The 13912-nt window shown below is 39.6% G+C and overlaps 1 protein-coding gene across 1 annotated transcript in view; it reads left to right on the top strand.

Moving 5' to 3' along the window:
- The first annotated feature begins 950 nt into the window (after positions 1 to 950).
- Positions 951 to 13912, top strand: part of LOC124171683 (univin) — a 130288-nt gene continuing 117326 nt past the window's right edge. Inside the window, exon 1 of the mRNA XM_046550924.1 lies at positions 951 to 2003. Within this exon, the coding sequence (XP_046406880.1) occupies positions 1710 to 2003 (294 nt within the window). The 5' untranslated portion in view covers positions 951 to 1709. The remainder of the gene's footprint in view (positions 2004 to 13912) is intronic.

The following is a 13912-nucleotide window of genomic DNA, read 5'->3' on the forward strand; positions in this document are numbered from 1 at the left end:
TCATAGCACTTACTCTTTACTTACACGGTCAAGGAAAAGGGGCGTCCTTTAATTTCGTGTGGTGATTTTTCCGATTTTTTAACCACCACCCTTACCGAGATATGGTGAGATTCCTTGACCCCCTCCCTCCTTGCCTCTAATCTCACGTTATATTGTACAAAATGCGTATTGTCCGTGTAAATACGTTAATTTATGCTTCATTGCATTGGAGTTATTTAAAATTAACATTTGTATATTAATTTTTATTTAAAACTAGTATTTAGTATTACTAGCATCGCAATTTTACTGTTTCTTGTGGGAAAAAATATGTGATACTTACAAGGACCCCCCTCTCCCTCGCGTGAGATTGGGTGAGAATCGGCTCGAACCTACATCCCCCTGAACGCCTCACTCAATTAATGGATACCCCTAAGGTAAATAGTAAAGCGATTTTATTGATTTTTATTTTAACTTCATTTTGTTAGCAATTATGACCATCTTCATGTTAACTGTTCAACATGTCCTGTAACTTTAATCAATCGGATTTCGATTAATGCAATTAAATATAGCGTGTCGATTGTAGTTTAAAATTCTCGGGTTTTCTGAGCCATTACTCATGGTCTTTCTACAATTTCATGGGTGTACCTAATGTCATAGACTCAATTCTTCTTCGCTGAAAGCACCCTTATCTGAATACGATGCTCGAACTCCTCCTCAGCTACTTATTTACTCCATTTTTAATCCTGCAGGACTTCTGGTCACCGTTTGGAGGAAAATTAATCTGACGATGTGCTGCATCACTTCAAGATAAGAATGTATCTATTTCTTGGCAGTTGCGCAGTACTTACGGTAAGAATTTTTGAAAATACTATTTGGAGTGTTTAAGGCCATTGAAACAGCCTGTTATTCCGTAGAGATAATGCAGTTTGATAGTGAATGAAATATGTAGCCATATTGAAGTTATGAAACTGAATGCATGTAATTCACACACTTGTACTCTTGGGTGAGCTTTACCCTCATCTGACCCCTCTTTACCCTGAGCATGTTTAATTCATTTGCTCGTAGTTTAGTATGGAGTAATTACATCCTCATCCATCCAAACGGCTGAAGCATCGATTTGGTGATTCTTTATTTTGCTTGAAATGGTAGATAACCTCGAGTGACAATTATATTTTTTATAATAAATTAAGGGCTGTTGATGATCATAGAATTATGCTACGATTTCATTAGTTAAACTGTGGTTAGGAAATTATACTGATTGATTAGGTCTCACCTTGGTGAGGAGTCGTGGTGCGGTCGGCACCAAGCCCAAATACGGCTCCCTGCGACCGCCGCTCCCCCACACCACCTATGACACATCCGCGGTGTGCATCGCGAGCAGATTCAAACGGTTGAGGCGCGCGCGCACCGAGTCTTCCGGCAACAGGATTGGGAGGCCCCGCCTCCGGTGGGGGAGGACGGGCCAATGAGGAGGCGGCTGGCGGGGCGCGTCCCTCCCGCCACGGCGTGGGGCAGCCGCCACCTTATATAAGCTCCCGGCAGCCCGGTGGCCTCGTGTCTTTGTGCCGCGAATGTCAAAGGCTGTCCATCCAAGTGGTCCATCGTTCCCGGCTCTCGTGTTTCCCTAGTGTTTGTGTGCGTGTGGAGGGTAAGAGCCGGCTTTGCCGCTTTCCCCTGTGGTCCCCAGCCGCTCGGACATCCATCGTGACCCCGGTCGCCAGTGATCGCCCATGGCTCCGGCTCTCGTGGGCCCGCTGAGGCCCTCCGTGGCGCTGGCCGCTTTGGCTCTCGCCGCATCCGCCGTCCTGCTGGCCGAGATGTGCCGAGCCGCCCCCGGACTCGGCCGCCCTACCGGCCTCATGGTGGTCATCGAGGCCCCCGCCACGCCACAGCCCGCCAACTCGAGCAAGCCCTCCGACACTGCGGAGGCGTCCGGCCTGCAGATCAGCGAGGAGGACCGCGCGGCCATGATGAAGAGGGTTCTGCAAGGGATGGGACTGTCCAAGATGCCTGACGTGTCCAGGGTGAGTGTTACTTCCCTAACCTCGTGCTCTCGGTCCCCTTTCGGTGATGCTGGGTTGTGAAAAAATCGACTGCTAAGTAGCTTTAAGGATAACGTAATACTGATATTGGCAATGATTTGTTGTTGGCTGAAAAGTTTTAGCCGTGTGCATCAGAATGATGTTTTTCTCTCATTAAGTGTTGCAAATATTAACTGATAATTATCTTAGAATGCAGTGCGCCGTTGTGTACCGTGGTCTAACTTGGTGTGAAATTGTCGCAAAATTTGCGAAAGGGTTCTGAATCGGGCCAGGGGCTACAATTTCAATGACGGATTGGAGCCCAACTCGCTGTCCATCCTGAAGATCTAAGCCTTCTCCGGACGAAAAGATCTGAGGAAGGACAGCGGTTGCAATTCCAAAGCGCCGATGAAAATATTGCCTTCAACATTTTTGGAAATTCCGTACGCTTTAATCGATATTTTATAGGTTAGGGCAAAGTGGAATCAAAGCAAGCAGCGATGCAATTTGGTGCAAGGAAAACGAAGTAAAGTTACACTTCATGGTGGATGTCGGGACAAAGATAGGATTTTTCATCATGGAATTATTTAACAGAATCCATTCTAATACATTTGAGGATTAACTGGCATTAAACGTCAATAACTTTTCCATTCTAAGTGGCATTTTTAATATTAAAGTCTGAAAAATATTCACGTATCGATAAGGCATTAAGTTATTGCGCTTTCAAGTGCCTGCCATAGATGTATCAACCACTTTTCGATAAAATAAAAGTTCTATTCATCGGAACAAATGTTTTGTGTGCGTTATTAATAGTCTTGAAGTGGTCGTGGAGCGAATAAGGGTCGTTAATATTTGTTCTGCTGAAGTGATTAGTGCTCAAAGTTGTCATATTAGCTAGCCATTTCTGTCCATTCCGATGTAGAAAATTCTTTCAAGCATCGCGTGCGTTATGAAAAGAATACTGCTACTTCCCGTGAGGATAGGGTTTGCGTGTGTGATAGATGAGGAATTTGCCCCGCGATAATGGTTTTCGGGAGCACTCAAGCCGGACGCTAGTTGATCATGTGTTAAGTTCTGAGTGGACTTGACGTTGGCAGTTTTTTTTCGTGTTTCTGCGGGCCGAGGCTCGCGCGAGGCATTCCTCCGGCCCGGTGAGATGAGACGGCGAGATGCGGCTCGTTAATCGTCGTGAGTGGCCCGTTCCAGTGTCCGGCCGGTTGGCAGTCGCCGGCGCGCGAGCCCTCCCCTCGTGCCACGCCGGATTCGAAAACACTTCCACCGCTCACGAGTTAATGGCTGTGATTTTTACTTTCCCAACTCATCTCGCCTCGCCGGAATATCTGTTTTGATTTTTCCACTAGTCCCAGCCTACTTGGCTGTCTCCAGTGCATTTTAATATGGTAAATTCATGTAAAAAGTCATTGGTCACAGTATGGCAGGAGAAATTTTAAGGGGAAAGGGTGTGGTTGGGAAGGGAAGCGGAGTTTGGGTTCTGTGCCTCGCTATTGGATTTGGCGTATAGTTCCATAGGTTTTCTCTTTTGCTTTTTTCAGTGAGGGGAAGTGATTTTTGGAAGATGTGTAGGTTTGCTATCAGATCTTGCCGGATCGAGGTGATACGGAGGTCTTTACGGAGGTCTCTGTTGCAGATGAATCATTACTTTCCCAACTCTGGAAGTGTTTTTATTGCGTTTCTTCTTCAGTTTTCTACGTGGATTGCCAAATTCATGCCATGGTGCTGCGTGCGACCCCTAGCGATGATGCGCGTTGGAAACATTCCAATGATTCGATTCGCGGGAAAAAACTACTATATTCCTCACTTTCCGCGTTTGCGGAATCGGGAGCTTCTGCACGAATTTTGTGAAAGAGGATTCTCCAGTCTAAATGTGATGTCAGCGATCGCGCATTTAAATACGTTCGCATAAGTCACTATTCGCGACGCTTACGGCGAAGCAATCCGTTTTCACGGAGGAATAAATATAATTACATTTAGTGACTGAAATTCTGATGTAATTTATCGAATTAATAATTGTCCAATGCCATACCTTGCGAATGCAAATACCCTATTGCATATAAGAGAGGTTTTCTGAATTTTGTAAATTTTAGAAAAACTGTTGCCATTCACGCCAAGTGGAAAGAGGTCACCGACTCAAATATTACTTACCCTGGGAACAATAAAATTTAAATATATGAATCGTTTGCCCCCCCTATCTCAATAAAGCGATAACGCACATCAGGAAAGATGAAATATTAATTACAGATAAGTAAATTAAATAATTATCCAAGCTGCGAATTTTTTTAGCACTAGTAGTAGTCATTTAGAATGTCTTTAACGTATAATTTTCGTTCTTTTTGCCAAATAACCATAATCTAAATTGTTAACATTGAATGAAGCTTTTGCGGGATGATTTTTTTTCTCTGTAGTCCAATATAGATAGGTATCTGTTTCCAATGTGATGTGTGCGCCTTCAAAGGGTGCTTTGGGTGCTTTGATGCTATAATACTCCGCTGGGCAGCGTGCACCCTCGCCTCTTTCGCATTGTGTCGCACATTCATTGGCAACCATTCCTTCAATTTTTTCAGCCTACATTTCGAGAATGCGATTCCGTTACTTTTAGCCTCAAAGAGGACATATCACTCCCTCTCGACCAGTCTTGTGTTGCCTTCATTCGTCGCGTGTTGCTCGTTTAATAATTTCCAAAGAGTAGACTTAAATCTACATTTACTGTAATCTCATAAATAAGAATTTTACATATGAGAAAATTCGGCGGCAAAATTTTGAAATTCGAAGTACAGGCAAATGTTAGCAACGATTAATTTACTTTACGAGGCCTTAAAATTTTAATGTGATGGCGTAGGTTTTATGAGATTAATAACAGAGGTAAAACAACCGAGAAGGTGTGTTGCGCCCTCTTAAGCCGATTACAATTTAGTTTGTACATTTATCGGCTCATGAATTGTGGGAATTTATAAAATAAGTGTTTTTCTATGCAGTCGTGTAAAAATCATCCCGGAAAAATACCCTGAGCACGGTATTCATATTATTTGCATTAAAATTTCCGATGACCTAATCGTAGTAATGCTTGACATTCTTAATTTGCGTTGTAATGTATGATACTTTTAATTTGCTGTTTTTCCTAATTCCGGTCTTAGTTTTTAGAACAAATTTTAGTTGTAGTAATTTTGGCCGGGCATGCAATATGGTAAAATACTTCCTTTTTATTGTACTTCTCGCATGAAGCTTAAGTATTTGATTTCAATTTTGGATCTTTATTTACGTAGAAAAAATAGTGCGCAAATTTATTGGAGAAGTCTTGTGATTATACCGACATGTTATTTGAGCAAATTATGCCTTGAAACGAGGTGTCTCGATGGGAACAATTTCCGTTTTTGAAATTACCGACTCAAATAATTCAATAGTAATACAGCATAAAACTTATGAAAAGTTTTCCCTCAAACTCAAAAACGCAATACCCCAATGTGGGAAAGTTTAAACGTATACAATATTAAGTAAAGATAAATAAATTAAATGATAAGTGTAGCCACACAATTTTTAGCTTCGCTAATTATTCATTTAGGATGATTTTAGTAAATAACTCACGCCCTTTTTGCGAAATAAACATTTAAAGTACTAAAACATTTTTACAATGAGAAGATTTGGAAACTTATTTAGGTATACATAAGTAGACGCGTCAGAATTTAAAACTCTATGCTTCGTTGATTCAGTTTTTGTTCTGCTGTTTCGACTATTATGTTCATCCTCTTACGAATTAATGTAGATTGTGGTGAATATTTTGTGTCACTGTACGTGTAGTTTTGTTTGAATTTACAGCATACTAGTAGTGCAAACTATTTTTTATTATGGAGTTTCTGTTTGATAATGGATTTTAAAAACTTATTTTGTTTGCGGATAAGATTTAATAATGAGTAAATGTTGTGAGACAGTTCTATGCCTGAATCATCGAAGGGTTTTTTACATTCTCATCTTGATTTCTTCCCGGAAAATTTGGGAGCCGTAAGCGATGAGCATGGTGAGCCTGTAAGCCAGCATGGGTTATTAATTTAACCACCGAAAAATGACTTAGAAATCAATTCAATCCCTTTCAAAGGGCACTTGCGTGGACTTACAACATGTAAATGGCGTATTGAATCTTGGAGTAAAATACAGTCGTAAAATTTATGTCCTTACGTTTATTTTCCTAAGTACATGTTCCATGAATGTTGGTATATCGATAGATATAAGAATACATTGGACACAGATAAATATCTTAAATGAAAATAGATCCATCCATATTATTTTCTGAACTCGAGGTGCTATTTAGTCCTGTTGATATCACGTTGCCAACGGAATAAGTGATAGCTCTCCCTGGTTTTTTACGCTTCCCATTGGAAAGTTTTTCGATCCCTTCGTAACACTTTTCCTCGCCGCAGCAGTTTTCTCCAGCCTATGACACTCCTTTCAGCTCGATCTCGATTGATTCCATTGATATTGCCCCCAATAACTAGCGTCGAGTGACGCACTCTAGGGGATGAAACAGCCGATTGAGTTTTCTGTGAGAGTTAGCATCCACCTGGTGAATAGGCATGAAATTTTGAGCTTCAAAATAAAGGATACATTTAGTTGGATCTTGAATGCTTGAATCATTCCTTCCATTTTGTTTATAGTCGAGTAGGATTGGGGTGACGTCGTTGCTCATAGACTGGAGCGCAGGGCACTGATCGGAGGTTCCTGGCTTTGAGTCCCTGTTGAAGCCTTTTATAATATTTGCGCTCATAAAGGTGGCCCAGGGTGAAAAACAGCCTCCCCCTCATGCGGATATGCACAGTGGACCCAAACGCTAATCCAGCGGGATATAAGTCAATTTTGCTACTTTTTAAAACAAAGTCACCGTAGGTGTAGCTATACCCGCAATTGTATGCTTCATCATGATTGGCAACTTTGACAAGGTTAATATAAGTTATTACAATGTTACACGGCTGCAAAGTCACGCGTCGAGATTACCTACCCTCCGACTACACCCAGACGGTGGCTGACTCGCTAGCACTAACACATACCTGCAAGACAGCAAACACGCAAGGAACCACAATTTCTAACAGGATATTGTAGCTAACGGTATGTAGCATTATTTAGAGTGATATTTCTTCAAATATAATTACTGTCAAACACTTTATTTTAAATGCCAATAACTCAGTCTTTAAAACTTTGTTTTATTTCCGACTTTAAATATTTAAATTAACTCATAAAAATATACGTCGAGGTAAGATTGTAAAACCTTCAAAGGCATGTAGAAACGTCCTTTAACTTATACATATTTTTATGAGATTTTGCGCCTACTTGCGCCTTTTGACAATAATGTCCTTTTTGTTCCATGAAGTTAACAAACGACGCGACGCCGTTGAGACGCGGTCCAGGGACAGACCCTTGGACGAAGCCTGGAATATCGGGATAAAAATATTATATTGCTGAAAATTTATTACATGTTTATATCGTTAGGGAGAATCGTGTCGCATGCAGAGAGATTCAAGCTACCGGCAGTAACTCTCATGGAATTGTTGGAATTATTGCGGAAGAAAAAGACTAGATGATTTATGTAAATATGTAATGAAGATACGTCAAAGGAAATCAGGAAAATTGTGATGCTATTTAAAAGTATTTTGATAAAAAGTGGAAACAATACTTTTTAAAATACGACAAATTTCTGTCAAAGCATTCCAAAGGGGTAAACTGTGAACTTAAATGCCCCGACACCGTCACTCAGAAGGTAGCACCACTTGATATTCTATTGTTAGCACAAATTCGTCAAATTGAAGAGTAGGAAGACCTCGGAAATCTTTTTCTGAGAGAAGCCTGAAAGCTAAACGTAGATTTGTACAGTCTCTTGTGAAGGAAATATGGAAGGAAGGACTTTGTTTTGCTAGCCAGCTTTCATTGTGGAGCTCTTTGAAAAAAGATGCGGCTGCAAATATAAAAGACCTCAATGAAAGCACCCCAAAAATAGCAACGAAGTATAAGAAGGCTTACTAGTTCTTTATTTCATATGTTTTTCCTATTTCTGATTTTTTAATGTTTTTATTTCTTTTTAGTCAGATGAAAATGGAAAGATAGTAACAAGGGGATTTTGGCAGGTTGTGTGTTCTGTACGAATATTGGAATAATTTTTAACAAATTTTATTACCATTAAATTTAGTAAAAATAAAAAATGCCAAAAATTAATGCAACCTACAAATAATGGTGTATCAGAGAAATAGGCTTCAGTAATAGCAAAAATCATTGCTCCTCGGTGATTAAAAGGGTAAATATAAGAAATCATGCAATTCAAGTCACGAACGTTTGCTGTGGGAAAAAAATATCAGAAATAGCAAAATAAATATTTCTTATGATGTGATTTTAGAGATGATTTAACTATCATTAACAGTTTTTGATAATTCTGATACCGCAATGTGATTGATTGTTGAATTAAGGTTGAATGACCTTTTCTCAATTTGATTTATATAGTTCTCGTGTAATACATTCATAATTTAAAAAAAGTGGAACCTTGAGGTTGATAACCTGCGGTCAAAATGGCAGCATTAAGGGTTTGCAGGTAGGCAGGGATGTTTAGGAGCTCTTAGAGTTAAATGTAACATTTGTGTCATTCTGACCAAGTAACATGCACTGAAAGCCCCATTTTCGGCTTTTATTAATGCTTTCGCAAAATAAGAAGTCCCAGAAGGTATATTTTATCAGAAAAAGTCCAGGAACCCCTAAACGGACGTAAAATTCCAAAAGGTCTCTTGGAAAACTTATTAAAAATATTTTATTGAATGAAATTAATGGAGATTTATATTAAAAAGTACATAAGACCCACTTAAAAAACGTCAAAACATTTTTTTTCGCCCTCTGAAGTGTATTTTTTAAGGGAAGATTAAAGGTTGTTGTTTTCGGATTGTTACAATTGTTTTTTAAATTTATTAAAATTTAATGATTTCCAAATCATTGCATTATTTTGATCTCCTTATGCAAGGATTACATAATTTTTAAGCAGGTTCAGCAATATAAGTCGTATTTTTGTGAGGAATCTGAATTATTTTTTCATCGGTGTTGAAAATGGTTAGGGTTCGTTCAATATTTCCTCACACCATCTCTCTGTAGAAGCGACATCTATTAGTTTTTAAACATTAGTTTAGGTTTTCAATGATTTTATCATTTACCGAATGAACATTTACATCACAACAGGAAGTGCTGATGTGGGCAGAATAGTCTTGAATACACCATGCCTCCTATTCCTTGCGGTTTTAATACTGGGTTGAAGCGTGCGCATGTATTGAGATTTTCTCATTTGCACCGTGAGACTTCGCTGAAACCCGTCGCTTTGTTTTTGAAGGAGGGAATATGGAAGCAGTATCCGATATTATTGTTTTATTATTTATGACCCATCACAGTAGAATGCTCGTGATTTGCCTCATTTTGCGAAGGAAGGCAGATGCAGTCGTAGGATTTTTGAGGGCGACTTCTGGCGTGGGAAATTTTCATTGTTGTTATTCTAACTTGGGACGTCGAACCCATCAGGGGTAGTGTAGAGTGCTATATTATTTAGTGCCGTAATATTTTTGTGTGCTATTTTCAAAGGTGAATTATTATTATTTCAACCTTTTTTATGTTTTTAATAAAGAAATAGAGTTGTGTTTACCTTGATTACTTTAACGACTTGTATTATATTGACTTAAAAATACATTTCCATTTTGTGCATAAGAATATGTGGGAATGATTGATTAACTTTAGCGTTAAAAGCGTTCAACTCCAAGCGTGACTGAAAAACGATGCGATTATATTTCCTTGCAGAAACATTTCAAAACATCTTGAATCTACTTCGCTGCGCTTTTATGGATGTTAAGATTGTTTCCAGTCGAGAATTTTATTGATGTTAGTTTAGTAACTTGAAGACATATGTAATTGAACCTCTCTTTGGAATTTTCCTCGATTTCCGTAATGCCGACTAAACTCTTTTCTGCGAAGTAATATTATTGGGCTTTTGGCATCATTTTCCAAAGTAGATCGTAGGGCGAAAAGGTGTAAAGGTTAAATAATAAAAATACGTTTAAGAAAAACACTGTTATCGCATCTGATGTATCAAATCTCAATTACCTGTGTTTTCCCTCCCTGGTTTAACTGGTGTACAAACCTCAATATTCCTAATTTTAGCCTCGAGAAAATTTTTCCGCATTTTCCTCCGATCCTGTGAATTTGAAGGAATGAAAATGTTTGCCGTTCACGCCCGATCCGGTTACTCTTTGTTTATTTTCGCTGTCCCACTGCTTGCTTGCTCTCGCCCTCAAAGCGCCTACTAGCTGGGCCGTGTATCTTGCTTTCGTGTAGCACCATGCCAACATTGTTCCCATTGAGGCAGTCACTTCTCATCAAATTTTATTTTTTCTAGGAAAAGACTTCATGAAAATGCTTAGAGATCATTTACCTTATCTTAGGAGACGTATATCATAGTGAATTGATAAATATGATTTAAATTTTCAATCTATTGAATTATCAACGACTTCGAGGATTTTTCTTTTGGATTTTGGAAGGTTTAACCTGGGATTCGAATGTGGGACCCATCGATCAATAGCCAAGTGTTTTTCCTTCTACGCTTCTACTCCCCTTTTATGGTCCACCAAATTCGTGTCATGCACTCTAGATATTGCAGAGAGACCTTAGGTGCCAAGGAAACCAAACTTCGTGGTTCATTTGAATAGGTAAGGGTAGAACTGACCCTAGACCAAGTCGTGGGCGCGTGAATAGCAGTATAGGGGGCCAGTTGCTTTCCTTAGGCCACCTTGCACTCCATGGATTCTAGTTCGGGGGTTTACAAAGATTTCAAGTGGGATACTATTGTATTTTCACCTGGTGATATTGAGAAACTAATTCTATATGACCTTTGCTTTCCGGTTATTGAAGGTTATCTTAGTAGGTGTTTTAAATTGGTATGGAGGAGAATATTTTGTCATAACGGCATTTTATAAAATCTTGAAGTGATTTCTATGCAACTACTGTGTGAGAAAAATAGTGCTTAAGACATTATAAATTTTATGAAATGCTCTAATTCCTTGAATAAATCATTCCTCAGCGTTAGTAAAAGCGTTGCCGGAAGCAGGCCTTTTTTACGGAGGGAAAAAAGATGAGGTAGCTGTGACCAGAGGCGTTTATGGTGGCACGGTTAATAAGATTATTTTGCTGCCGAGCTAATATTCTTCAAAGTTTATCGATTACTAAACACGTGGGCATTTTAATGGAGCAAAAATATGTATTTCTGCGAAATTTTTATTTGAATTTTTTATTACTTCCATATTTTTACAATGTACCAAGGTTATTTACCAATATATTTCAGGTATCGGGCTGGTTTGATAGTTGGAGCATCGAATTTTCAATCTGAGGGACCATGAGCTCCCATGCAGTTTTTCCTGAGGAATACCGATTCCTAGTTTTGCGCTTTTTCTGCTTTATTTCGAGAAAATAAATCAAATGTCGGGACGTCGGGTTTTTCTGTTTGGCGCTTTTCAGCAGGAACTTGATGAGATCGATAGTTTCTCTCCGCACTTCGTTACTTTCCTTTTCTGAATAGCGAAAGAAGCTAGAGCCTTTTGTGGACGCAACACTGCCGCACTTCTAATACTTTTTCGCGACGGATTGCTCGTTTCAAACTTTCGGTATCATATGGAAAATTTTAGATTATCCATGGTAGACTCTTGTCAACAATTACGAAACTAGGAAAAATTAACTAAGTATTTTCTGGAGTGTAAAACTTTTCAATTTGAGATATATTTCAAGAAAAGAAATTAAATTGACGCATGAATATTCACACGTGAATGTTGCGTATTACTCTTATGATGGCTAATTTTGGCAACACGATGAATCTCCTAAAGCGTATTCCCTCCACTCAGTAAACTTCAAATCCACGCAGAATATTGACATTATTCTACTATATTTTCCGTTAAAATTTCAAGATGGTAAGTTCAGTTTTACCCAAATAATTTGTCGCGAAAAAATTAAGAGCTGCCGTTCGAGAGAGGAAGGTTGCGCCTGGTATTCTACAGATTGCGCACCATTTATTTATTTGCCTTTGAATACGCATTCACTTGCAAGGGTGGCATATCCAACCATTGAACCTTGAACCAATCAAAAAGAACTTGTTAATGAGTTGTGATGTTTTTGCTTAGTTTAAATGCATGCATGCTTCAATTTTGTTAATCGTGCGTGCATATTTAATATTTGCATGGTTATTTTTCACAAGTGGACTGAAGCTTATATCTCCCACTCGGTCAGCTTCAAATGTGCGCAGAACCAAATGCTTGCAAGTATTTGAGGAGAAGCGGACAGCTAGCTGGTGGGCGAGGAGATGCCGGAGTGCGGGTATCGTTCTTTCAATGCGATGGCGATTTCACCCCCTCCGCTTCGGGTTGCAGTTTGTATGGACAGTGTCTTTGCGGATTTTATGACAGCGATCGTGTGAGGCGGTTTGCCACCCATCAATCCTTCACTTTAAATAGTTTATTCTTGTGACTTTATTTTCATTGTGCGTTATGAATTTATTGTTCACTTAATTTTTATTTCTGTAAAAATTTTTATCATGGTCCGTGGGAATTATTGTACTTGCTGCTATGGCAACTTAACTCGCTTATTTTATGGCTAGTACTGGATCTTGAATTTATTTATTTTATTTTTTACTTATTCTAGAACTACTGAAAACAGCAACATTGGCCTTATACATCGGGGCTTTTAACTTGGCAATTACGGGGTGCATGGACATATATGCCCTGGATAGGGGCAACTTATCCAGGCGGGCCTGGAACCCGCGAAATCTTGATGAGCTTGATGAAAATACTTGTAGAAGGACAAGTGGAGTGGGAGGAGGGTAAGGGACGGCGCCCAATGAGTTACATGGTCATGAAGGATGTAAAAGAGAAGAAATAGTCACTGTGAAAAGGCTAGCGGATAGGAGGGAGGAATGGAGAGCTACGTCGAATTGGATTGGGACGATTGTTGACTAATGATGATGAGGATTACTCTTTACTGTAGGACTCAATTCATTTTCTTGAATTTGGAACGTTTTGGGGTTTTAAGTAAAACATTCAACCCGTGATCAATTCCCTCAATGAGCTTGTAGTGATATCCGAGTCGTAAGAGAAAATAATGAATCCACATCTCTGAGTGACGTATAATTCGTGTTCTTTGCCAGTGGCGCAGCGAGGGGGGGGGGATAAACCCCCCCCCCCAGAGTTCAGAGAAATTTTTTAGATTAATCCATTTTACTTATTTTGGATCAGTATTACTTATAGAATAGTGCTAGGACATCCCTTAGAAAGCCGTAAAACTCGCCATTTTGAACCATTATTCTCCAATTTTTTCTGGAGAAGGGCACCCGAAACTCCTTCTTACCCTGGTGGGTATGCAATTCCCCCACTCCCGTAAGTATTAGTTGGGCCTAAAACCCTCCCTAGCCTTAATTCTTAGCTGCGCCCTTGTTCTTTGCAATGGGAAAATTTATCAGCAGAGGCATATCGGAAAGGACTAATAATTTTCCTAGACCTTAGACCTTGCTCTTCTATCAAGGGGTTACTTTAGCACCCGAGCTGCCTTTCTTCCTGCCATGGCAATACCACGTAGGAGAAAATAAGCACCTATCCCACTCCCTATTTTGACCAGCATGTTTTTCTGGATAGATGATGATATCAGGTTAAGGTACAAGCGAGTGAATTTCACACCTTCAGCGTAGGAGAAAATTAGTCTTATCTGGTTTACCTCGCAACGGGAGGACTTTCGCCGGGGCAATGTGGAGGATTCCCCCAGGATTTTATCCCGAGATTCATCGGCCAGTAACCTAACGCTCTAGACACTTGGTCTCCACACTTCTAATGGAAACGGGGTGTTTAAACTACAAGGTT

Source organism: Ischnura elegans, chromosome X (assembly GCF_921293095.1).
Source record: "Ischnura elegans chromosome X, ioIscEleg1.1, whole genome shotgun sequence".
Classification (NCBI taxonomy): domain Eukaryota; kingdom Metazoa; phylum Arthropoda; class Insecta; order Odonata; family Coenagrionidae; genus Ischnura; species Ischnura elegans.